This window comes from Chanodichthys erythropterus, chromosome 19, assembly GCF_024489055.1.
Source record: "Chanodichthys erythropterus isolate Z2021 chromosome 19, ASM2448905v1, whole genome shotgun sequence".
Lineage (NCBI taxonomy): Eukaryota > Metazoa > Chordata > Actinopteri > Cypriniformes > Xenocyprididae > Chanodichthys > Chanodichthys erythropterus.
The window spans coordinates 29,506,227-29,532,810 of NC_090239.1; the positions used below are offsets into that span (position 1 = coordinate 29,506,227).

At 35.9% G+C, this 26,584-nt stretch overlaps 1 protein-coding gene across 2 annotated transcripts in view; it reads left to right on the forward strand.

Annotated features, from left to right (window-relative positions):
* The window catches only part of arid5b (AT-rich interaction domain 5B), a 148,200-nt gene that overhangs the window by 85,695 nt on the left and 35,921 nt on the right, over positions 1-26,584 (forward strand). For both annotated transcript variants that reach the window (XM_067369684.1, XM_067369683.1), the window contains 3 exons: positions 15,177-15,298; positions 19,849-20,059; positions 26,467-26,519. In XM_067369684.1, coding sequence (XP_067225785.1) covers positions 15,177-15,298; positions 19,849-20,059; positions 26,467-26,519 — 386 coding nt within the window. The remainder of the gene's footprint in view (positions 1-15,176; positions 15,299-19,848; positions 20,060-26,466; positions 26,520-26,584) is intronic.

The following is a 26,584-nucleotide window of genomic DNA, read 5'->3' on the forward strand; positions in this document are numbered from 1 at the left end:
TAAACCACTCCCCACTCGCCCCTAAAATAGACACACACACTTTTTCCATCCTTCACCGTCTAATTTATTTTCAGGAGCGTGCATGTGTTACAAAGGCTTTCATGCTGAGGTAGGACAATGATGAAGTAAAGTTTGCGTGGTTAAAGCCGTCACATCGCAGCAGGTCTCGTAGAATGAAGTGAGGCCTTTAGTGCTGATGTTTTTTAAATGCAAAAGAAAAGTTCAAATGAATCATGTTAATTTATGAAAAATTATATTTTGTATAAAAAATCAAACTTATGTTATGACCATTCAGATTATTTTACAATATTGAAAAAAAAAATCCTCATTACTGTATTATTATTATTTTGTTTTTCCATTGACATTTTATAATATTTAATGTAAAAATATTTTCATTATGGTATTATTAGTATTATTATTAAATAAACATAATATTATTTATATATTATTTAAATTGCTAGTCCATATGTAAAGTACTAATGTGTGTTTTGAACTGATTTAATTTAGTAATTGTAAATCTAAATTTATTTTAAATTTAATTGACATTTTGTAATATTTATGTAAAAATGATTATTATTATTATTTGCTTGTGGCATTTTATAAAAAATTCTTACTTAATAATAATTATTATTATTATTTGCTTGTGACATTTTACATATTAATTAATGTAAAAATTCTCACTACTGTATTATTATTTGCATTGACATTTTATATTTTGATTAATATAAAACATATTTTCATTAATGTTGTTATTATTATTTATTTGAATTGCTAGTCCATATGTAAATTACTTATACTTCTGTATACTTATTTGTGTCCAGACAGGATGACTTTATTCACTGTATTTTATTGTCATGAAAATCATGTCATACAGAACAAAAAAAGATTTTGCAATAGAATATGACCTAGGCATTCAGTCAGTTGTGTCACACATCAGTGTGTATCTTTTTTTTTGTTGTGTTGCACCTTCAATAGTTTGATATTTGATTTATAATATCTGTAGTAATGCTATATTTCCTCTTGCCCTTTACAGAAAGATATTGGGTGTATATCCATTAAGATATTACATTATCTAATATGATGTCATGACAGGAATGGGTAAAGTGATTCTGCTGGATTGGCTGTATTGACTGTTTGTATATTGCAGTGTGTGTGTGTGTGTGTGTGTGTGTGTGTGTGTGTGTGTGTGTGTGTGTGTGTGTGTGTGTGTGTGTGTGTGTGTGTGTGTGTGTGTGTGTGTGTGTGTGTGTGTGTGTGTGTGTGTGTTATGTGAGGTCACTGTCGTCCTGCTGGTATGAGTAGTACCTCTCAGTAACACTAGAGGGCAACTGGCTGTCAATGAGATGACTCCTGCATGATGTATATAAATAATTCAACACAAATCTCCAGTGCTGCTGTTATTTTTACATCTGATCATTTTAATAACACAGTCTGCACTCACAAGAGATTTTATTGTTTAATTATGCCATATAATAGGATTGACAGGAATGTGTAGGCAAAATGAAAGGGAGAGAGAGAGGGATTGGATTATTTTTAGACAGTGATCAAATGGCAGTTAGTCAGACGTTCATAACAGAAGCTGAGGCAGCATATTAGCATATTGAAAGCAGAATAAGAGTGGAAGAGCAGATTGCTGCTGCTAAAGAACTTACTGTTCAGAAGCAGAGCAACATGGCTAGATTATTCTTGTTTTATTTAGTTTTGTAGTTACATTGCTATCTTGTGGCACTAAATGGTTTTGAATGAGTCAGACTGGTTGCATTTTGATTTATTTTTGTCAAAACCGATTTACAAAAAAAAAAAAAAAAAAAAAACTTATCTTGACTAAAAGCAGGTGTTTTCTAAGGTAATGGTTAGTTGCATGTAATTATGCATAATTTATAGTTATTACTATACACTCTAAAAAATGGTGGGTTAAAAACAACACAAGTTGGGTTAAATATGGACAAACCCAGTGGTTGGGTTAAATGTTTGACCAGCCTGCTGGTTAGTTTTGTTAGTTTCGTTTGTTGTTAGATTTCATTGGTGATTTCAAATATCAAATTTAATCGTAAGGTTGACGAACAGTTTTGGAGAATCTGATGTTTCCCCATTCAAAGAGATAGGAGCTGCATGATGCCCAGGATGCCCGAGAGGCGTTTCAAAGATGGCCGCCGAGTGAAATGACTTGTCTTAAAGGGACTTTGGTTAAAGCACCCCAATCGCTGGGATAAAGCAACCCAATCGCTGGGTTAAAGCACCCCAATCCCTGGGTAAAAACACCCCAATCGCTGGGTTAAAGCAACCCAATCGCTGGGTTAAAGCAACCCAACCACTGGGTAAAAACTACTCAATCGCTGGGTTAAAGCACCCTAATCACTGGGTTCGTTCATTTTCAACCCAACTTGGGTTGTTTTTAACCCAGCATTTTTTAGAGTGTAATGTTAGCAAATGAGACCTTATTGTAAAGTCTTACTTAAGGCCGTGCGTCCACCAGAGTGTTTTTATCCAGCTGAAAACGCTAGGCGCTCTGCTTAAAACGCCCGTCTGTGAGCTCTTGAGAGTGCTTCTGCAGCGCAGCGTTTTTTTCCGTTGAGACGCTTTGTTGCTATGATACGGAAAATCCGCGGCACTGCTACTTATAACTGATTTTGCAGGTAATTTGTTTCAGACTTAAAATGTTGACACAATGTGAAATTACTTTGCCATGTATTTTCAGAGAGCAGCAATATTAATTTCTCATCCATTTTGTTTCGTTCTCTGTTTGTTGATGTCGTTGTACAGCAAGAATGTTGTGACAGTTGGTCGGTGTTGTATTTGTCCCGCCCCTCCTCCACTCTGATTGGACGGCTGGCTAAAAAGTGACAGTGATGAGCGCAGCATTTTACTCAAAGTTGAACATTGTAAACTCGAGGGGACCAGCAAAAAACGCCGAGCTCTCAGCGCTTGAGCGTGAAAAAAAGACGCTCGGTGCCTCGTTTTACGCTCCTGGTGTTTCAAAAATGCACGCTCCCATTGAAAACAGTTGAAAAAGTACGCTAGCAGCTGGAAAAAACGCTCTGGTGGACACACGGCCTAATAATACACTGGGTTGTTTCAAACTAATTTGGGTCAAAAATGGACAAACCCAACCATTGGGTTACATTTTTTTATTACATTTTTAACCCAACGGTTGGGTTTGTCCATATTTGACCCAAATTTGGGTTGAAACAAGCCAGCATTTCTTTAGAGTGTAGGCATGAACTTTTTTGCATGAACCATTTGTTGTGTGAACATGAACCTCAAATAATGCAGCAGCTTTTCTAGTTTGGTTAGCTGCAAAAGAATAATAAAATAAAATCAATCAGACCCAAGCTGGGTCTATATACATAGAGAGTGACATAAAACATGGAACGCCCTAGTAACCACCACAAACCAGTGAAAGCGACTTCCGCATGCGCAAGCAGCACTCGTACTTTCTTCCGAAAAGATAAAAACGGAGTTCATTGTGAAGTTCGAAGGATTGTGAGATGAATAACACATGGGAGGGATTTGGCGCAGGCCGGCTGGAGTGTGTGGTGAGGGATCAAGCTGATGCAGCATTCTCCCACAACCACACATGACATAACACCACACAATTCAGCACAAACGGGCAGATAAATAAATAACAAACACGCCGTATGCAGTGCTGATGCCGTCCTCCGGCATATGCACAGCTTTATGTGATGTGCTGTGACTGTACCATTTGCTCCCTCTTGAATTAGCATCTGACCTTGGTGTGTGCGTCATCTATGCGCTCACACCGCATTTCCCCCCCGTGAGGGGACGTGCAGTGACATTGACTCATTGTTTGGTCCAATCTGTTTGCACTGTAAAAAAAAAGCCTCGCAGAAGTCGCACTGCTGCTGCTGATTCAGAGACTTGTGCTCAACACTCTCAGCGATTAAAAGATAGAAGTGTTGCCGTTTCAGTGGGGGGATTTGGGAGCGTGCAGCATTATTTAATGAGGGCGATATCATTTATTCATCGTGTATGTTTTGCTCCTTCTGCACCTCACAGTGCCATCTGCTGTATAGAACTGTATTAAATCACAAGGAGCAGAGGAATTTAATCAGGCCAAGAGAGAGGAAAAATAAAAGGTGTTCACACATAGAGCAGTTTACTGAGACAAAACGATCTCTAGTCATTCATTTTCTTTTTGAGAAAAGTTTAAAGCTCAAGTGCTCAAGATTTAATTCTATAAAGGACCTTAAGTCTCTGGTGTCCCCAGAATGTGTCTGTGAAGTTTCAGCTCAAAATACCCCACAGATCATTTATTTTAGCATGTAAAATTTGCCTTTATTTGGGTGTGAGCAAAAACACACCATTTTTGTGTGTGTCCCTTTAAATGCAAATGAGCTGCTGCTCCCGGCCACTCTACAGAAGAGGGTGGAGCTTTAACAGCTCGTGCTTCGGTTGCTCAGCAACAACAAAGCAGGAGAATCTCACGCAGCCAAAATGATGATTGTCAGTAACGGTGTTCAGCCTTACATGTTCAAAACGGAGTCATACACTGATGGAGAGACTCAGAAAGAAGTTTCTGAACAGTTAGTGGATAAATGTGTGTAGTTGATGTGGAGTTCAATCAAATCAACGACTAGCATGAGCCGTCATGTTAATCTTTTGTGCAAATCCAGCGTTGAATTGACTGTCGTTTGTGAAGCAGTCCAGTGTAAAATGACAGCATGACAATAACACTCCACAACAACAATCCTTCCTCTTCTCTAAAGCAGCCCAGCATGGCCAACCCCCTGTTACGTGTTCCCTGGGGAATGGTTTATGTAAATTTTAGGGTTAGTGATTTCACCAACCTAGAAAGTAGCTCATTGTAGTCCCTATACCAGGCATTTGTTGTAGTTCTTAAACAGAAAATTCTTTAAAAGAAAATATCTCCCTTTGCATTGAACTTAGAGCATCATAACTTTGATGAACTCAGATGTTGTTTATGCTCTGACAGCAACATTACACACTAACTAAAGTTAAGAGTCAAGTGAAATCACAATCAGCCACCCCTTTAAATCTCAAGTGATTGGCCCAAAAAAATGCCATTGAGATGCACAATATATTGGTATCCATTATTGGCCAATATTGTAGAGTTTTTTGTTTGTTTGTTTGTTTGTTTTTACTTTTTTGTCATAGTTGTCTGTCTATTGATCTATTATATTTCTATATATTTAAATGTACATTCTTATTTCCCCTATATCTATGTTTAAAACACCTTTGCTGCCGCTATCTAACGCCATCTACAGTTTTAAAAACAGATTAAAGGTGCCGTAGAATGTCTTTTTAATAGATGTAATATAAGTCTAAGGTGTTCCCTGAATGTGTCTGTGAAGTTTCAGCTCAAAATACCCCATAGATTTTTTTTTATTAATTTTTTTTAACTGCCTATTTTGGGGCATCATTAAATATGAGCCAATTTAGCACATGGCCCCTTTAAATGCTCACGCTCCCCACCCACGGAGCTCGCGCTTGCCTTAAACAGTGCATAAACAAAGTTCACACAGCTAATATAACCCTCAGCATGTCTAATTGTGTAAGTATGGTATTTATTTGGATATTTACATTTGATTCTGAATGAGTTTGATAGTATGCTCCGTGGTTAAAGCTAACATTACACACTGTTGGAGATATTTATAAAGAATGAAGTTGTGTTTATGAATTATACAGACTGCAAGTGTTTAAAAATGAAAATAGCGACGGCTCTTGTCTCTGCAAATACAATAAGAAACGATGGTAACTTTAACCACATTTAACAGTACATTAGCAACATGCTAACGAAACATTTAGAAAGACAATTTACAAATATCACTAAAAATATCATGTTATCATGAATCATGTCAGTTATTATTGCTCCATCTGCCATTTTTCGCTGTTGTCCTTGTTTACTTACCTAGTCTGATGATTCAGCTGTGCATAGATCCAGACGTGTAATCCCTTTCATAATGTTGGGAACATGGGCTGGCATATGCAAATATTGAGGGCGTACACCCCGACTGTTACGTAACAATCGGTGTTATGTTGAGATTCGCTTTTAAACAAATAAGTGAGAGACTCAAGGCCGGTGTGCCTCTCAGGTGATGCTCGTTATCACTTGCGTCACCGGCCTCGCGCCGTTCCCTCACGGCTCTCGCCCGCCCTGGTCGCCACACAGCATTTATTTTGACAGCACTAAAAATGGCATCACCTGAACGCAGATGCAAGCGTAATCCTAAAATCACTGATATCAGACTATGTTGTGCTATATATACAGTTCGCCCCTATGTTATATTAATATTATATGTCACTGTGTGTAAAATTTGCATTTCCTGGTCTTTATTTGAGAATATATATTTCCCAGTGATCACAAACTTACCAGATTACTGAGTCCTGTTGGTTACAGTGTTTACTTCCTTTTTACTTCCTATTTCTTTAATTTGTGATAAATACTGTAATAAAATTACAGAATCAAGAAGTTTCTGAAGCGTCAATAAATTTGTTTTATCAATTTCAGATTATTTTTTTTAATATTGATTGATTTTACAATTAGTTATTTATAATTTAATAAAAATTTCACTGCAGCAACTGTTGTGCATGTTATTTAATTTAAATAGTGTAATATCACATATATCAGCTTTATATCGGCCACCCTGTTTTCTAAAATATTGTTTTGGCCATCAAAAAAATCCATATCAGTCAACCGCTGTCAGTATACAATTTTAATTTTGCCCATTCATTCATTATCAGCCATAATATGACCAACAGAAAAGCGACTGTAAAAACACTGTATGTGTGAACGGGGCATGAGAGAGAAAAATTGGAGACTTCCTGTTTAACTGATCTGTTACTCTGAGCTCTGGATTATTGATATGAATGTGTCTATCATATATGTGCTCATATAATCCACTTACCCTGCTGATGTTATGAATGGAACTGCTGCGGGCTGATGATGAAAACATGGGCAGGACTAGACTGGCAGAATTTGGCATACAGCCCCTCCATCTTCCTGCATAATTAAAGCAGCGAGTTTCCTAGCAGCAGAGTTTATCAGGTGGACGTGTGCCAGACCACACAGGTCACGTGATGAACGTGACCTTTCAGCAGAGTGCAACATCATCACTCTGGCTGTTCCATAGCAGTCAGATACTTCACACTCAATGAACATTCACACTCAATGTTATTTTAGTTCCATTGAGAAAATATTATAGTTTTATTAATATTTTGAATGCTTTAAAAAAAAAAATCATTCTCAGCTTAATTTTAGTTTTAGTATTTTTTGGTTAATTTTTTGCATGTTTTATATATTTTTTATAGTTGTTATTAACTTTATATTTTTTTAAATTGTATTATTTTTTTCAGTTTTAGTTATTTTTTTGTACATAAAATTGAATTCTAACATAAATTGAATTCTAACAAAAATGTTATTGTAAACAATTAAATAATATAATTTAGTATTATTAATATATTAAGTAGACTTTTTTTTAACTTTATGGCAGTTGTAAATGTACTGTACAATAATTTGAGCCATGGAATGTGAGGGCGAATATTTTCCCATACTGTACCGTGTGTGTGTGTGTGTGTGTGTGTGTGTGTGTGTGTGTGTGTGTGTGTGTGTGTGTGTGTGTGTGTGTGTGTGTGTGTGTGTGTGTGTGTGTGTGTGTGTGTGTGTGTGTGTGTGTGTGTGTGTGTGTTTTGGGTGGAGGGGTGTGGGTCTGACTTTGAATGAGACTCTCAGATACAGTTCATTTAATTTGGCTTCCTCTGAAACTTCCATCCACCGCAAATGTTTCAGGCCAAAACTCTGGAGAATCCACAGATATGCTTCAAACGTATTTGCTCAAAGGGAAAAGCATGACCACAGGAATGCACAAGCAGATATTTGATCTGCGAGAGACCCCATAGTGCTCTGTAATGACTTTGGAAGAAGGTAGAGAAGCCCTGCTCGGCTTCAAAGCTCTGGCCACCCTGCAGCCCCCAGCACCATGGTAAATGACCTGTTAAAATCCACAGAGGGAAAGTGCAGAGATTACTGGAAACAAAAGCAACTGAGTTGCGGTAATGAGCTTTTGATGTTTGTGACAATGGGAGCTGTCAGTTTAGGGGGAAACAAGAAAAGAAAACATACTAAGAAGGGGTCTGCTGTTCCTTTGCATAATTGAAGCTTTGGTTTAAAGTACATCGACACAACATATGCATTATGGGTGTATTCAAAGCATTATACACATTGGCTTATTTAACATAAATGGTGTAAAGTCACTTGGAACAACACTCATTGATAAAGCCATAACTACAGATTCTAACATTCTTCTTCTGGCTAAGTAGGAACACTTAACAGCCAGTTATCTCACGCTGGCCAAATATTGGCAGATTCTTTGGCCTGGCTGATATATCAGCCAATCTAGTCCCCATATTGTGTGCTAGAATAAGGGAGAGAGTGAGATAGTTGTTTTGTCTCATCAGCAAGCTCAGGAATCAGGAATTGATTCTTAATCTCCTGATAAAAACACAGGTGAAGAAGATGCAGAAACAAGCGATAGCATATGTAATCATATGCATAACATGATCATCAACATTAAACAGCATATAAAGCAAAACTGCCTAACGTTACTGAATGAAATGTCGACCCAGGATGAGCTATAGGACTGTGTAAGCTTTGGGGGTGCTGATGGACTCGATCTTATCTACTCCATCTATGTTTTGTTCATTGTTCTGAATACACTGTAAAACCCAATAAGTTCAGAATACTCAAAACATTTGAGGAAACGTATTACCTCAAAACATTTAAGTAAACTAACTCATTTTTAAAGTTGGTAGAACTTAAAATTTTTGTGAAAAGTGGGGTGGGGCTGAGAGCCATGGAAGCGGATCAAGGCCAGTGTGGTGCACAGGTGTCTCTCACTAACAATCCCGTCCCCAGCATCCCTTTCCCATTAATTACATACAGTTAATTTACATAAACATCACATTCAGATCTTGGTTAAATGTTACATAGCAAATAACATATGCTATTATAACTATCAGAGAGACTGTCATTACATACTTGCATATATGTAATCAAACAACATATGTGGTCTTAAATGTTTTGCAGCTCATCCTCAACCTAACCACAGGCTCTACTCTTCACCACAGTAGTAACCCTACAAAAGTAACATAACAGAACCCCCCTGAATCTCAACATAACACAACATTAAACATTAACTTATATCTCCATATGTTAATCTTGTGCAAAAACACACAAAATAACACTTAATTACAACAGTTATTTATATGGTCTGACGCAAAGCATGCTGGGAATTAGAAATCTGCTGCAGCTCAACTCAATCATTTTAAAGGAACACTCCACTTTTTTTGAAAATAGGCTAATTTTCCAACTCCCCTAGAGTTAAACAGTTGAGTTTTACCGTTTTCGAATCCATTCAGCCAATCTCCGGTTCTGGCGGTACCACTTTTAGCATAGCTTAGCATAGTTCATTGAATCTGATTAGACCGTTAGCATTGCGCTTAAAAATGACCAAAGAGTTTTGATATTTTTCCTATTTAAAACTTGACTCTTCTTTAGTTACATCGTGTACTAAGACCAGCGGAAAATGAAAAGTTGCGATCTTCTAGGCTGATATGGCTAGGAACTATACTCTCATTCCAGCGTAATAATCAAGGAACTTTGCTGCCATATCATGGCTGCAGCAGGCGCAATGATATTACGCAGCGTCTCTCACAAACGTCTCCATGGTTGCAAGGCACGTTCCCTGTGCAAGCAGGGACTCACAGGCGCTGCGTAATATAATTGCACTGCTGCAGCCATGATACGGCAGCAAAGTTCCTTGATTATTACGCCTGAATGAGAGTATAGGCTGAATGGATTCGAAAACGGTAAAACTCAACTGTTTAACTCTAGGGGAGTTGGAAAATTAGCCTATTTTCAAAAAAAGTGGAGTGTTCCTTTAAGTTCAGCTTACTACAATGAAATTTTGAGTTCATGCAACTTTTTCTTAAGTACAATGAACTTTCATTATTATTTGAGTGAAACAAACTCATCTAATTTAATAAATTGCACTGTTCGGTTTTACAGTGTATGATCCAGATGTAGTCTTTGACAAAAATGTGATTTTTTTCAGCTGTTTGCTCAAAGTGTTGCTTTTTTTGATTAATATATACCCGAAATGCTCTGTCAACGCATACTTGCTATTGCACGTAAGTGTTTTGAAAACATTACCCATATAAAACCATAATTTACTTGCTCTTGTGATGTAGCTGCTGTCAGATCCAATACAGCTGACTGCTACATTCTGTGAACAAAAGTTTCTTTGCAAACTCTCCATTACACTGTGCCTTGTTTACAAAACAAAATGCTCTGAACAAACATATAATTATCTGACACGATCCCAGACGCCATTAAAATAAACCATCCACTTGTTCCTGATGCTGGTATCCTTCTGAAGGCTCTAGAGGAATGAGCAAACGAGCTGTTTAAACTGGACATGTCAAAGCAAACGTTCCTTTATGAATCCATTTACTCTTCCATTTGTCCTGTTGTCAGCAGACTCAAGCGTGGAGTATGTCCAAAAGTGAACTGGCATTAGAATACTGGATACAGTGTAGAAAGTGTCAGTGATTATAATGCGTTTTATTTGTTTTTGATGCAACGGGACGCTTGTATCCTGTGTAGGCAAGTGTCATGACCTATGGTCACGGCAGTAGGCGGGGCCTATGATGCGATGATGCAAAACTATTCGTCGCTCTGGAGGCAGACGTCTGTGTGACGTCACAAATCCCACAATATACAAACAAGCCATTTTTGGAACTTGATTACATAAATGCTTTGTTTATAATGAGGTGGACGATTTAAGCTCTGAAACTTGTTTTAATGGTACTTAGACCTCTTATATGTCAAATGATTAAGGGACATTTGAACAAAAAAAAATTATAAAAAGGTTTTAAATGGAGCTGAGAGTATTACACTCTTATTAGTACACTGTTAAAAAAATCCACCTATTTCAACTTAATCTTAAATTCAGTTGATGCATTAAATTAAGTACAATCAGCTTGGATTTGCAAGTCATTTAAACTTAAATCATAATAAACTGACTTTGAAAAAAATCAAGTTGAGTACAATGAGCTGGTTTGTGTAAATCATTCATTTTCATGATTCAATTTCAATTTGATTATCGAATGATGGATGGATCTTGAGCAGCAAATCAGCATATTAGAATGATTTCTGAAGAATCATGTGACACTGAAGACTGGAGTAATGATGCTGAAAATTCAGCTATGATAACAGAAATAAATTACATTAAAAAAAAATAATAAAATAGGTAAAGGTTATTTAAAATGTGCAATAATATTTAACAACATTACTGTTTTTGCTGTATTTTTGATTAAATCCATTTTTAAAAAAGTCTTCCTGACCCCAAATTTTTGAACAGTAATGTGTATATTAATCATTAAACAAACAAATCAGTTGTTATTTGTTATTTATAATATGGTAGTCTGAAAAATGGGAATGGAGTGCTCAATGCGGGATAACAAGCGTGAAGTAAAGGAGCTAATGTAGTCCAGCAATCATGAGTAATACATTACTCACATGGCTGGAATTCAAATGATTGTGATGTGGGGTGGAAGCTAAAGGAGGAAGAATTGGCGAATACGAATCCCATTTGAGTGAATTAGTCCAAGGAACAAAGGAAAAGTGACATTTAAGAGAGAAGCGGCCCCATTTCCTCAATAAACGTAAGCCTTTCCTCTGCCGAGCCCACGGATGCCTGCGCAAATGTGTTTGTCATGGCCACAGCAGCCAAGTAAACAACCTGCCTGTTGCCAAGGTGACAAAAAGGCTTCTTACATAAATGTTTATTTATGAACAAATGGACTCATTTGATGCGCCGTTTCTCTGACCTTACTGCTGCATGTGCCAAATTTGATGAAAAAAGGTGGCGTGTTGAGAAAAGAACCCAAAAATAAAATTAAATAAGCTCTTCTCCAGCTGATTAGTTAATGCTTTCTTTTCTTTTCCCAGAACAGATCATGTTGCCAGTCTGAGCTTTGTTGGAAGATCAAGTGTAGCGTTGTGGCCGCAGCCTTGGGCCCTGTGTAACCTTGACAGTGATTTAATCATCAGCGCACATGGAATGCAGTGCCAGCTGACCTCGCTGAACCTGTGCTCGAGAGCACCTGTCCTGGTGTCAGAAGCTCCGCCTGCCTCTCGTTGCTCTGAGTTTGAACTCTCGCTTGTGTTTGTCATTTTCCAGCTGGATGCTGGTGATGCTTCTATGGCGTTCATCAGGTGCACAATGGGCTTTTAGAAAGTTCTGGAAATGTGAAACATTTGATTTTCCTCCGACGTGATTAACAGGTAGAAATTTGTCAAGCGGTAGAGTTACACAAAGTTATGCATATGTGACATTGTAGTGCTGCGCCATCCCAAAGGTTTTTGCAAGCATTTTTGAGCCTTGCCAGTTTAAGCATTCATTTTTAGTTCACTTTCAAATGAAAATTAGCCCAAGCTTTACTCACCCTCAAGCCATTCTAGGTGTATATGACTGTCTTCTATCTGATGAACAATCAGAGAAATATTAATAAATATCCTGACGCATCCGAGCTTTATCACCAGTATGAGCTGAAGAAAATGCTTCCATCCACATCCATCCATCATAAATGTGTAATCCTTACGGCTCCGGGGGTTAATAAAGGCCTTCTGAAGCGAAGTGATGCGTTTGTGTGAGTTATGAAGTAAAATATCTAGCTTCTGCCAGACCGCCTTCCGTATTCAACGTACGAAGAAAGTGTAAAACTCTTGCAGTTCAAAAAGCTTACACTACGTCCTACACCTTCCCTATTCAACTTACGGAAAAACATAACTGACACGACAGCAGTGTACACTTTCTTCTTTGGTTGAATACGCATGGCGGTCTGGCGGAAGCTAGATATTTTACTTCATAACTTGTTAAATATGGATTTTTTTTTTTTTTTTTTACACAAATGCAATGCGACCGTTGACGCGCAAATGGCGCAGCGCAAATTGAACGCTCACCTGCTTGACGCGTCTGACGCGCAAATTGAGCGTCTGACGCCCTAGACGCCCGAGTTGAAAAATCTGAACTTTGGCGAAAATTCGCGGCGCGTTAACCAATCAGGCACTCTGCTTTGGTAACGTGTTTATGACGTTATCAGCGAAGACCAGAACAAAGATAATAGTCTGTGTGTGGCCACCTAGGATGTGTCATCATATTTTTATCGAGACTAAAATAAAAAGGACCTTGCCTGGAAGAGGATAAGCGAAGAAATCAGACAATCTGGTTAGCTGTAAAACGCTTTGCTTTGATACTAGCGTTGATAACGTTGATACTAGCCCACCTGCTTGCTAGCAAATGCCGGCCCGCATAACAGAGTTAAATTGCAGCTACTGGTTTCCAACTGACGAGATGATGTGTTTATTCAGAGGATCTGTGCAGAAAGAGATGGAAGCCCCTCCCATGACGCGAATTCGCATCTGAACACACTTTTGTTTAGATGCGTGAAGCGCGTCTGACTTCAAAATGTTCAAGCGTCCAACTAGACGCGTCTGACACGAATTTGACGCCCCAGACGCGTTCGGTGTGAATGCAGCATAAGACTTTCAAAATCATTTAAGCTCAGTGTAAAGAACTTTTTAATGATATGAAGAACTTTTTTCCACTATAAAGAACATTTTGAGCAATGGAAAGGTTCCATGAATGTTAAATGTTCTTCATTGAACCATAGATGCCAATAAGAAGTTGAGAACCTTTGTTTTTAATACACTATAAACCTGAATAAGTTGGCATAACTCAAAAAAATTGAGGCAGTCGGTTATATCAATATGTTTAATTTTTATTTTGTACTCATACATTTTTTTTGTTCTTAAATTGAAATATTTGAGTAAATTAATTCATACATTTAACTTAAAATTATCATGTAATCTCAAAGTGAAAAATTTTATTAGTGAAAACTTAGCAAGCTATAACAAGCTAATTTAATGAATACTAACTTGCTAATTTTCTAACATGTTAACAATAGTATGGTATAAAAACTTGCTGAATGAGTACAGCAAGTGCTATTCTATACTCAAACCAAGCCACATGCACCACTTCGCACCATGATGGTAACTCTCCAAAACCCACATTAACAGAAACTCTTAAATTAGCATAGCAAACCATTAATCACGACTAAATCTCCCACTTATCATTAATCTTGCACTTAATTTTAGCATTTACTCTCCCTTTTGAGTGCCATAGGCAAAGCATTCTGGGGAATAGAAATCCCAGCCCAGTTTCAGTTAAATTTAAGTTTGTCTAAATTAAAAGAAATAGTTCATAAAACTCAAAACAATGAAACGGTTCAGTTTACTTAAAATATGTCAGTTCTGTGAACTCAAAAGAAAAAGAAAATGTTAAATACTCATAAAAGTTCATTTCAGTTAGTTTAAGTTTGTCATACTCAAACCAATTAATTATTTCAAATGTTAGGGTTTACAGTGTACAGTTTACAACCATAGAAATACGACTTGTGAAGTGGCACATGCCCCATAGGGGTAAGCTGTGCCATGTCAAGCAGAAAATTGAATTATTAGACAATATGTGAAACTACATGAGTGAGCAAATACTGACAGAATTTTCATTTTTCAGTGAACTTGTCCTTTAAGGCTGACCCGGTTGCACCTACCTTACTTTCTGCTGTTATTTTGAGCTGTGATGACGGCATATTAGGGATTTTATTCATTTGCCCTTCAGCTTTTGTTTGAGTTTTCTGATTGTTGACACATCCTGTCATTCCGTGAATTGCTTTACCATTACCCATGTGTATTATCTAAAATTCCTGCTCGGAGGCCAAAATAATAATGAAAACGATTTGGACCTGATGACCAAGAATGCCTTTAACAGTGACGGACAGCATTTTGACCTTGTCTCAGGATAATTATGTCCTGAGTGCCATTCAATGTAAAAATATCCAGAATGAAGGAGGATGATATATAATTTAAAGCAATGTAAGTCACTGGAATGGCTCCAGGGATCACTTGTCAAGCAATCAATTGGTGGAACAATGCTGGCTGTAGCTTATGTGTGTCCACCGCAGATATGGCTTATATTTTGTCATGTTTCCTTATTTGTGCTATAGTGCAGTGTGCAGATGTCAGTGGTCTTTATGGGATGTGGGTGCGTATCTAACTGGTCTTCTGCTGTCCACAGCACCCAACCTGAAGGGCCGGCCCCGGAAGAAGAAGCTCTCCATCTCCCAGCGGCGAGATTCACAGGGGCAGGGTGGTACTGCCAAGGAGCCCAACGGTGTGGAGGGCAAGTCTCTTGTCAAGGTATTTGGAACTGTGAAAATCTGGTCAGAACAGATTATTTTCATATTTTGACTAATATCTTGTATCCCAGAGTTATAAACTTTCAACTATCAGCATAAGGTCTGGTCCACTTTGAAAAATAAACCCACATCTAGACAAGAAGAGACTGTCTTATCATCATGCACAGCAGTCTCTGGGAATGTTTGTGTAGAAAATACCAAAGAAATAAGTAGAAACTGGCCATTTCAGCATTTCAGCAAATCATACAATGACTGGTATATATAATAGCCATAGCATTTCAGCACTTGCTGAAATGGTCAGTTAAAAAATTTGATTGATTGATTGATTGATTGATAATATATATATATATATATATATATATATATATATATATATATATATATATATATATATATATATATATATATATATTTTTTTTTTTTTTAAAAAGCTATAAAAAGCTAGATAATTTAGAAAATGAAAAATGATAAAATATATAAAATAATAATAAGGTAAACATACATACCTTCATAATTTCAGCTTCTAATATCATTCAATGCATTGGTATTGTTCAGTACACTGATCACAGATATATGGTATCCTTCAATTTTCTGCATGTCTTTCAATGAAAAAATTCCCTTTTTTGTGGGGAGTTTTTAGAAATGATTAACTTAGTCTCAGTTTCAATCCTTCAATCTGAAGTACTTCCCTCCTCTTCCTGTTGTTTGGCATTTAATGTTGCTGTTTCTTCAGATTCCCATGTTTGACTAATGGGCTACAATTGTTTTTCTTGTTATTTTATCAACCTTTGCCCTTGCATGTCATTTCCTGTCCATTCTCCTGCCAGCATGAGGGCAGTGTTTTATGGTCTTCCTCATCTGGATGAATATTTGTCCAGCAGAACAGCAGCTAATTCACTCCAGCTTTGTTGAGAACCTTAAAAACATGCAGTGATCTGAACCGGCCCTGACTGTGTTTTTTTAAGATGTGATCTAATGCGGCTCTGTAGCTCAGCTGCATGTTTGTTTATATCATTGCAAAATGTGAACTCTATTATTGCACAGCTCTATATAAAAAAAAGGATTTATATTATATCTAACTTTTTGTGCAGTACACTCAACATACAGCAATATACAGTACTAAATAGTTCATCTCAACTGCCTGATGTTTTTTTGTTTTGTTTTGTCACAACATGTATATATATATATATATATATATATATATATATATATATATATATATATATATATATATATATATATATATATATATATATATATATATATATATAATATTGTTAAAAATGTTATACAAAAAAATTTGACTTGACTTGACCCCTTCAGTTGCTTTACCCAGGATGGGGTGTATACAACAACTGTATTTTAAGCAGAGTAATTTGGCATCAGTAATATAAATAAATTGTAATTAAAAACAAATGGTTTTATTCTGTAATAGCTCTCATATGATAGAGAACATGTATAAATATACTTCAAAAAGCATGTTATACTGCTTCCAGGGAGTGTTTAATAAATGTCAACGTAACCTAATGCTTCAGCATTTCATTCTTTGACTTTTTTGTATTCGTTCACATATTATACTGGCCTTGATAACTCCTTTTGGAAAATAAATGCTCTTGATTATCGGGAACAGATGGTTAAACAGACGTGTGTGGGCCAGCGATGACTGCAGTATGTGACAGCATGGTGAGGCCTGACACTGTAAAACTGCCTCCAGAACAGTTCTCAGACACTCACTCCTGGGTCAGGAGCTATTTTAAATGTTTATGAGTTCGCCGGAACTAAAAACAATTCTTTTCAAAATGTATTTATTTATTTATTTATTGGAAAAAAACAATCACTTTGATCTGTATTTTTGGCTTGTTTTTAGTGCCGTTCGAAGGTTTGTGATCTTTTTTTTTTTCCTTTTTTTAGAAAATAATACTTTTATTCAGGAAGAATGCATTAAATTGATCAAAAGTTGCAGAAAAGACTTGCATTGTTATAAAATATCAATACATATAAAATAAATGGTGTGCTATTTATCAAAGAGTCCTGAAAATTTTATATCACGGTTTTCACAAAAATATTAATCAGCACAATTGTAAAAGAAATAATTTTTGAGTACCAAATCAGCATATTAAAATGATTTCTGAAGGACCAAACAGTAGTGTAAATCAAAATAACAACTTTAAAGAAAATAAACCACATATAAAAATAAATCAAATAAATAAAAAATATATAAATAATCAAAATCAAATAAACTTAATCTAAGTTTATTTTTTCTGACCTCAGTGGCATTTTTTTAAATCTAAATTTAACAAGATTTAGTGGTGTTAATGCTTAAAACAAACAAAAACAATAAGACTGTGATGACAACTGATCCTGTTTTAAGAAATAATATTACTGGAGAACAAGACAATAATACTGATTAAGAATTCCCTTATTAAAAGTATTAAAGGCACAATATGTAATATTTTTAGCTTAAAAAAGCTACTAGAACAATGTCATATATTTTGTTGACTCGTGTACTTACATTATCCCAAATGATTCCAGGAATGTTTAAACCCAGAGAAATCATCAATTTTAACCAGGTCACGGACCATATCACTGCGTCACCTGTCAAATACGTCATATCCGTGCTACCAGTTTTACTAATATGGATCTAGATTACTGCAAAGTGCAACAAGTCTCTGATAGCAGCCACCGAGCGAACGCACAGAGTAATGTTATAACATAACTTTCAACACACTCAAATTTATTTAGTATGATTGTTTTAACCATGTAAAACAGCACTGCGTTATCCCACATACGCAACGAATAAAGCAGAAGCGACCGACTGAAGCAAAAGCATAATAAAGGTGATGATACACGGGGCAACTTTTTGAGCAATGTTGCCATCAACGGGCAACTAATTAGCAGCATCCATTAAGAGAGGAGCAAATCTATTGCCAAGCCAATAAATACTTTATTATAAACACTTTATTTCAACTTTTCAATTATTTTCTTCATTTTTATTTAATGTAAATGTCTTTCCAATCTGATTAGTGATAAGAAAAGTTTGGCAAAAGAGGAATTCGTCAATCGCGTCAAAAGCTACTTTCACGTGCCATACGCCCTACAGCTTACACCACTACAGACATTAAACAGAATAAAAGATGTAAGTTCACGCTCCTTTTCTTCGCTCCACTCCCACTGAGAAGCCGCCATCTTGTTTGTTTTTTTTCTGAAATCTCCAAGACGGTCATGTGATCGGCTGCAAGCATTCTGATTAGAAGATCTAAAAAAAATTGCCCACGACTGATCTAAAGTATCCAGATATAAATTTGCTGCTCATTCTCAATGGGAAAGTGCCCAGGCAATATTGTTGGCAACATTGCTCAAAAAGTCGCCCTGTGTATCATCACTTTAAAATCTCAACTGGACACGAGATCGGTGTGCATCGCAGGTGTCTATCATTAGCATTCGCTACAGCGGCCTTGTCCCACTCCCACTGCTCTCGAACTGTCCTGCTTCATACCACCGTAACGTTTGTAAAACTTGAATACATTAGCTAATCTATGATTTCCTCCCGAGTCCGTTGAATTCCTTTCCATCGGCTGTGGAGGTGAAGACAACAAAACCCATGATTCCACGCTCATTCGCGGCACCTTGAAATCAAAGTCGGTGGCTTTATATATGTCAAATGTACTCGTGTCATTATAATATTAACATTTTATGAAAATCAAGCTCAAATGGAGTTGTGAGGTTTTTGACCAGCAAATGACAGACATATTTGTTCTGTCACTGGAACGTATCACGTTACATTTTCATCGACTTATAAAGTTTATTGTATCTAGATGCGCACTCAGTTTTTCTTAATGTTAAATACATTTGGACAAAATCTCATACTATATAACAGATGAAGCAGGATATTTAAAACGGTATTGCTACAACTATATGGCAAATACCACACTAAGATTTTTTTCCACTCTTCAAATAGAAAAAACATTAGCCTTTATAGACAGTGTTTCTTGAGTAAAGAAAACATTGTACTTATTCAAACCATCAGTTTTTTATTTACCTTTGCTTTGCAAACAAGCAGACGTGTATCTCCAAACTGCGTGCTGCACTTCTTTTTATGATAGAGGTGGGTGGAGTTATGATGTTTGATTGACAGTTTGAGGATCCAATGGAGTTAGGATGTTTGGTCACAAGCTCTTTTAAATCCTTTTCATTGGATAAATATTTGTAAAACCCACATACAGGCGTAAAGGATAACAATATCATTAATTTTGAAAAATAAAATAAAACAAAAATGACGAAATATAGAGATACAAGGTTTCCATCTGACAGCGACAATATATTCTTAATTGTATAGCATTTATTTTATTTTTATTTTTGGTAATTTTCCACGGCACACCTGAAAGCATGTCATGGCACACTAGTGTGTGGTTGGGAAACACTGCAGTAGATGCGTTATCTTTTTATATTTATTTGATGTAGGTCTGAAGCAGATCTGATGTTATTCACCTAGACATACCAAGCGTGCTTTTCAATATTCTTAAATAATTCTTTTTGCTCTGTGATGTTTAGATGAAGGTGGACTCAAAATCAGGAGTTCCCAAGCCCAGAAACAGCAATAGTGGCAGCAGTTGGAAAAAAGTGACGCCTGAAAACAAACCGAAGGTTGAAGGAGGTGAGGAGTGCCGCACAGATGAGCAGGCCTTCCTGGTGGCACTGTATAAGTACATGAAAGAGAGGAAAACTCCCATTGAGAGGATACCATACCTGGGCTTCAAACAGAGTAAGTACAGCTTCTTCACCTCCTCCTCTGTAACAGAGCTTTGAAAATCTTAAGTGCTACTTTTGTCATCAACCTCAGAGTCAAATTGAAAAAAAAAAAAAAATTCAAATTTCAAAAAGTCAAGCATGTTGGAAGTATGTTTTCTAAAAAAAAAAAAAAGAAAAAAGAAAAAAAAAAAGCTAATTCTGTCATTGCTTTCCCTCATGTCATTCTAAACCTGATCTTCCTTTTTTATGAAACATTAAAGAATATCTTATGTTTAAACTTATGTCTCACGTGGCATGAGAGAACTGATGGCATTTGCCGTTAATAATGCTGACATCTAATTTTGTGTGTAATAGAAGAAAAAACAATATGGTTTGGAAAGACATATGATGATGCACTTTTTTATTTATTTATTTATTTTTTGGATGAACTATTTCTTTGAGATTATGTGTCCATCCAGTTCACCCTGCAGTGCTCGCAGCGGACCAAAACAGCAAAAAAATGTGTAATTTATATTTCAAAGTTGCAAAGTAGGTCAACATAACTTTAAAAAGATATAAATACAATAATTCCCAGGCAGCTCTGCTGGTCGCTTTAATGTAACATATCCAGCTCTGACCTGCAGTGCACAGTGTGAATAAACAAGTAGCTTAATGCCCAACTCAAATAAAGTATACACTATTTAAATGCAAACAGCAGAGATTTTATTATTCATAATCTTTCCCCTTGACTTTCAACAACAACTGCTGTCAGTCTAGAACATTCAATTCCTGCATAAAAATATGCACAAGCCACATTCATCCTGAATCTCGATGTCTATATATGGGTCATTGACAAATAAGGTTTTTAAAAGTGTATGAAAACCTAATGGAGATATAATTAATTTTGTAGTTTTATTAAGTGTAAAGAATGAGATTATGTGGTTTTATAATCAATTAACACTGCTTTTGTCATTTTTTACAAAATTTTTCACCAAAAATGTCATTCAGTTTAACCAAAATTTCTGTTTTACCAAATGACAATTTTGGTTATACCGAATGACGATATTTTCAAACATTGCTACAGGCTGATATCTATTGCTGATATCCTAGCAAAAGGACAATCAAACATTTTATATTTAGTACAGTTCTTAAAATATTACATTTTCCATGTTTAAAGCAGTTGTACGAAATGACCTGATATTTCGGGACATGCGTATGAGCAAGTGAAAACATGAATTTTTCATATAGTTAAGAGAGAGTCACTTTGCTTCATGACCGTGTGGTCCTTTACAGATGTCTGAATGATGTCACATCCTGTCACATGATATTAAATGCATTACTTGATCCAAAATGGTCCCTTTATATTGGTTACTCCGAATGACATCAATGAAATTCATTTTTCCAGATTTTTCCAACGACTTCTACACATAATTTTAATAACATATGATGTTGTAAAATCATGCCAGAATAAAAAAAAATATATACATTTATTACACTTTAAGATATTTAATCACAAATGAAATGGCTGTATTGGCCTTTGGACGGTTAAACCGAATGACCTTTTGACACTTCAAAATCTTTAAAATACCTTTATATTTAGCAAAATATTATTAAAACCTTTTGGATTCAAAAAAAGTGATCTAGTTGTACTACCTTACATACTTTGGATGTCATATTGTTTTTTATTATTATTAAGGCCTTTGGACAAAAAAATGACCTGTCACGTCATTGACCCATATTCATGACTGCGCATATCACTAAATAATACCTCTGTTCCAAAACCTAGTCAGCTCCCTAAAACGCACATTTATGCAGACTTCTAAAATAATTAATTTGTTAAGATTCTAAGCCACATGTATGATATTTAACTAATTAGGCAATCCCAGAATACATTGTGTTCAGTGAAAAACAAAACAGATGGCGTCAAGAGAAATATTACTTAGTATCAATGAATACTGCAAATATTAAGTGAAAATAGCTCAGGCTGATGTAGTATCTATGTAGCCTATTATATATTATCTCTGCTTGAGTATTGCATCATTAGCTTAGCAACATGCTAACACTGGAATTAACTTCAAGCAGGTAAAAGCGCAATTTGTGTGGTTTCATTTCAATTAGCTTGGTTTCTTAGAAAGCAGATGCCTATGTAGCCAGCAAGGCACCGCATTACGTTATGAAATAAATCTGTTTACTGATCGAAAGCCTATTATTTGAGTTTTATATAGAAGGATCATTTGCTGTTATCATGATCAAATAGGGACAAATTTGACCTACGTCAAAACATGCACACATGTGTGTAGGAGTCTCTGCGTGAGCCCAGAGAGCAGATGAGACGTACTCTGCCATGTTCTTACTCACACTACAGATGCTCGTCACTATAAACCTTTTTTTAACCTTGTATAGTGTGACACATACTTTTTGTAGAGGATGATTCATTCTTCTATGAAAGCAGCAGGGAAGTGAATCAGGCATCAATCGTCTGGCTTAAAAGTGTTTGAGACAAATTAAACATTCTATCAGACAAATAATGTGTTGTTTCATCTCAAGCTAAATTAAAAGAATAGCTCACCCAAAAACTTCTTTCATTCTTCTACAGTAGTCAGCATTTGAAGTGAATAAAAAAAAAAAATTCAAAGTTGTCCTAAGAACAACTTCAAATTCACTATTGACTGCTATATTAATTCTGTCATTAATTTATTCACTTATAAACACTGATCAATGCACATACAGAGCACATGTAATATGGTCAAGAAGAAATTAATTGGTTCTCACGCATCAAGCAAGCACTTTTAAGCTTCTGATTACCATATTTGATGTGCTCTATGTATGTGTTGATCAATGCTTGTATATGAATAGAAGCCTAAATTGAGACACAATCAAATGTAAAACTTTAAACTGCTCGATTCATATGCAGCTATTTTACAATCTCTTTATGAACTTTTTGAAGTGTACAGGTTTTAGGTGAATAGACCTTTAAAGAAGGGACAGAAGCCTCTCAGGTTTCATTAAAAATATCTTCATTTATGTTTCAACAGTCTTTTTGTTTGGGAATGACATGAGGATGAATAAATGATGACAGAATTTTTGGGTGAACTAATCCTTTAATAGATGTTGGGCAATACTTATGTCATAAGAGAGGTAACAAGGTTGACTTTAACAGGGTTGACACTGCGCACCCCTGTATTTAAGAGGCCTTCCCACCTGTTTAGAAGCTCCTCAAAGGAAAAACAGAAAACAATATGGTAACAAGGTTACTTTATAACCTGAGGAACAATGCTTTTAATAAATATTATATCAACTAAAGTCTAAAAAGAGACATATTAAAGACAAAAATCGCATGAAGAGAGGAAATACCAGTGGGGGCACATTTTTTTCCCAGGAGAATTTGTACTGTTGCTGATGTATCGATGTGCCTGAGAGCAGCTCTCGGATTTAAGTTTAATGTCGTTCAGTCGACTTAAAAACTACTCGCCCCGTAACACGACAGTCCATCAGGAGTAGCTATTGGAAGGAGGCAAAAATCAATATGGCCAGATACGAGGACAGACAAACACCGCTCTGACAAATGCACTGGCTTTGTGTTCATGGCGATTGAATCTTGATTGATTAGTCCCCCAGCAGCAAAGTCTCTCATTAATTTCTGCTGGGCCTTATTCATAAATGTGGCACAGCTCTGCTTCATTAAACTGACACAAATTTATTTAGTTTGATCTTTTTTTTCATTTTCGCTCACTCTCTAAGAGGCACCTGCTTAGCATTAGCATTCATATGGCGAAAATTAAACGATGGGAAATGGATTGTCGACAAGGGTTTCAAGTCAGGTTTCAGTTTTTATTTGATGTTCGATTGATCTGAAGAGTGTGTTAATATGGCTGTGTTTGGAATGGAATGCTAGTGTATTTTATACTACACAGTATACACTATATATGCTGGCTACTATTTTTTAAAAGTAGGTAGTGAAACAGTAGGCATTATATATACTACATAACATTTTTCAGATGTACAATATAGCAAATCCAAACTGCTTGATTTGTTTATATATTGCAAAATAATAAACTAAGTTATCAGTAATCTGCTGAATGAGGCATGATGATATTAAAGGTGCCATTGAATGGAAAATTGAATTTACCTTGGCATAGTTGAATAACAAGAGTTCAGTACATGAAAATGACATACAGTGAGTCTAAAACTCCATTGTTTCTTCCTTCTTATATAAATCTCATTTGTTTAAAAGACCTCCGAAGAACAGGCGAATCTCAACATAACACCGACTGTTACGTAATAGTCGGTATCATTATTATGTATGCCCATATTTGCATATGCCAGCTCATGTTCAAGGCATTAGACAAGGGCAAAACGTCTGGATCTGTGCACAACTGAATCATCAGACTAGGTAAGTAAACAAGGACAACAGCGAAAAATGGCAGATGGAGCAATAATAACTGACATGATTCATGATATCATGATATTTTTAGTGATATTTGTAAATTGTCTTTCTAAATGTTTTGTTAGCATGTTGCTAATGTACTGTTAAATGTGGTTAAAGTTACCATCGTTTATTACTGTATTCACGGAGACAAGAGCCATCGCTATTTTCATTTTTAAACACTGGAAGTCTGTATAATGCATAAACACAACTTCATTCTTTATAAATCTCTCCAACAGTGTGTAATGTTAGCCCGTTAGCCACGGAGCATACTATCAAACTCATTCAGAATCAAATGTAAACATCCAAATAAATACTATACTCACATTATCTGATGTATGCATGCAGCATGCATGACGAACACTTTGTAAAGATCCATTTTGAGGGTTATATTAACTGTGTGAACTTTGTTTATGCTGTTTAAGGCAAGTGCGAGCTCCGGGGCCGGGGAGCGTGAGGAATTAAAGGGGCCGCAGCCTGAATCAGTGCATAGTTAATGATGCCCCAAAATAGGCAGTTAAAAAAATGTATTAAAAAAAAAAATCTATGGGGTATTTTGAGCTGAAACTTCAGACACATTCAGGGGACACCTTAGACTTATATTACATCTTGTAAAAAAAAAAAAACGTTCAATGGCACCTTTAAGATTCAAATATTAACATCAGGATTTTCTGTAAAGCTACACTCAAAAATAATGATTTTACAATACTGTTCAGTTTATTTAAAAAAATATATATATATTTTCATTTAACAGCATTGTATTAGAACGTTTCAGTTAAGTATACCAAAAATAACATTTGGTGCTTGTTCAATTTACTGAAGTAAATTAAGTTAATCGGTCCCACTTTATATTAAGTGGCCTTAACTACTATGTACTTACATTTAAATTAATCATTTGATACGATGCACTTATTGTGTACATACATGTTTTTACATTGTACTTATATTTTAAAAACACCTGCATGTAATTACATCTGTAATTAATTTCTGTAATTACATTTATAATTACACTGTTGACCCATCCCTTACACTTTACCCCTACCCTTAAACCTACCCATACCACCAAAACTTTCCCTAACCTTACCCGTATCCCACCTCAATAGCGGCAAAAGTGTTTTGCAATTCAATATGAACCCAATAAATACATTGTACTTGTTTTTTGATGTAAGTACATGGTAGTTAAGGCCACTTAATATAAAGTGGGGCCAGTTAATCTAACACAATTCTTTTCAACCACTTTACTTAATCAATTTGAGTTGAGATGACATAAATGCTAAAATAGGAACAGGATTTCCCCTTCCCATCATGCTTTGCTCAGGGCTGGTTAGGGAGAGTAAATGATAAAATAAAATTTTATTTTATGCAATTTTTTTTTTAATCAAGATGATTAAATTGTGAGACTTGTTAACATTATCCTTAATGTTCTTTTATGTTTATATTTAAAAGAGTCTCTGGTATGTTAGTGTTTTGGGGGGTTACCATTGTGATGAAATATTTAAAACTGTGTATTGTGAAAAGCGCTATGCAAATAAAATTGACTTGAATTGAATTGCCTAGTAAACCGTAATGTCACATAGATGCCACATGACCTCATTATTTGTGCCTGTGAGTGGCATCCAATTATCATCTACAAAATGAAACTCTATTTTGCCCTTTTTAATTTAATTTAGTGTAAAACTCTCTTAACTTTGGGCAGTCTGATCAAATAATGAGTAAAATGGGATGTATAATTACTTCCAGTCCAATGACCACACTAGAAATGGAAGGTCAAGTTGAAAGTTTAGTGCATTGCATTGTGGGATACAGTAGTGCATACTGAATACTGCACATTTTTGCATATAGTAGATCATCCGGGTGTTCCGTGTTTGGGAAAATTCTCATACTAACCGCAGTGTACACTGCTGATGTCATACTAAGAATAGTATAGTAGTATGCTATTCCGAATACGGCCTATGTGAAAACTTCCTTGTGCTCTCCTGTGGAACTAATCGTCATCCTTGTTATCCTTCTTACAGTAAACCTTTGGACTATGTTTCAAGCGGCTCAGAAACTGGGAGGATACGAGGTGGTGAGTGTTTACACAATTTGTTTGAAATCCAGTGCCTTTGGCAGCACGCTTTTTCCTTTGGCTCT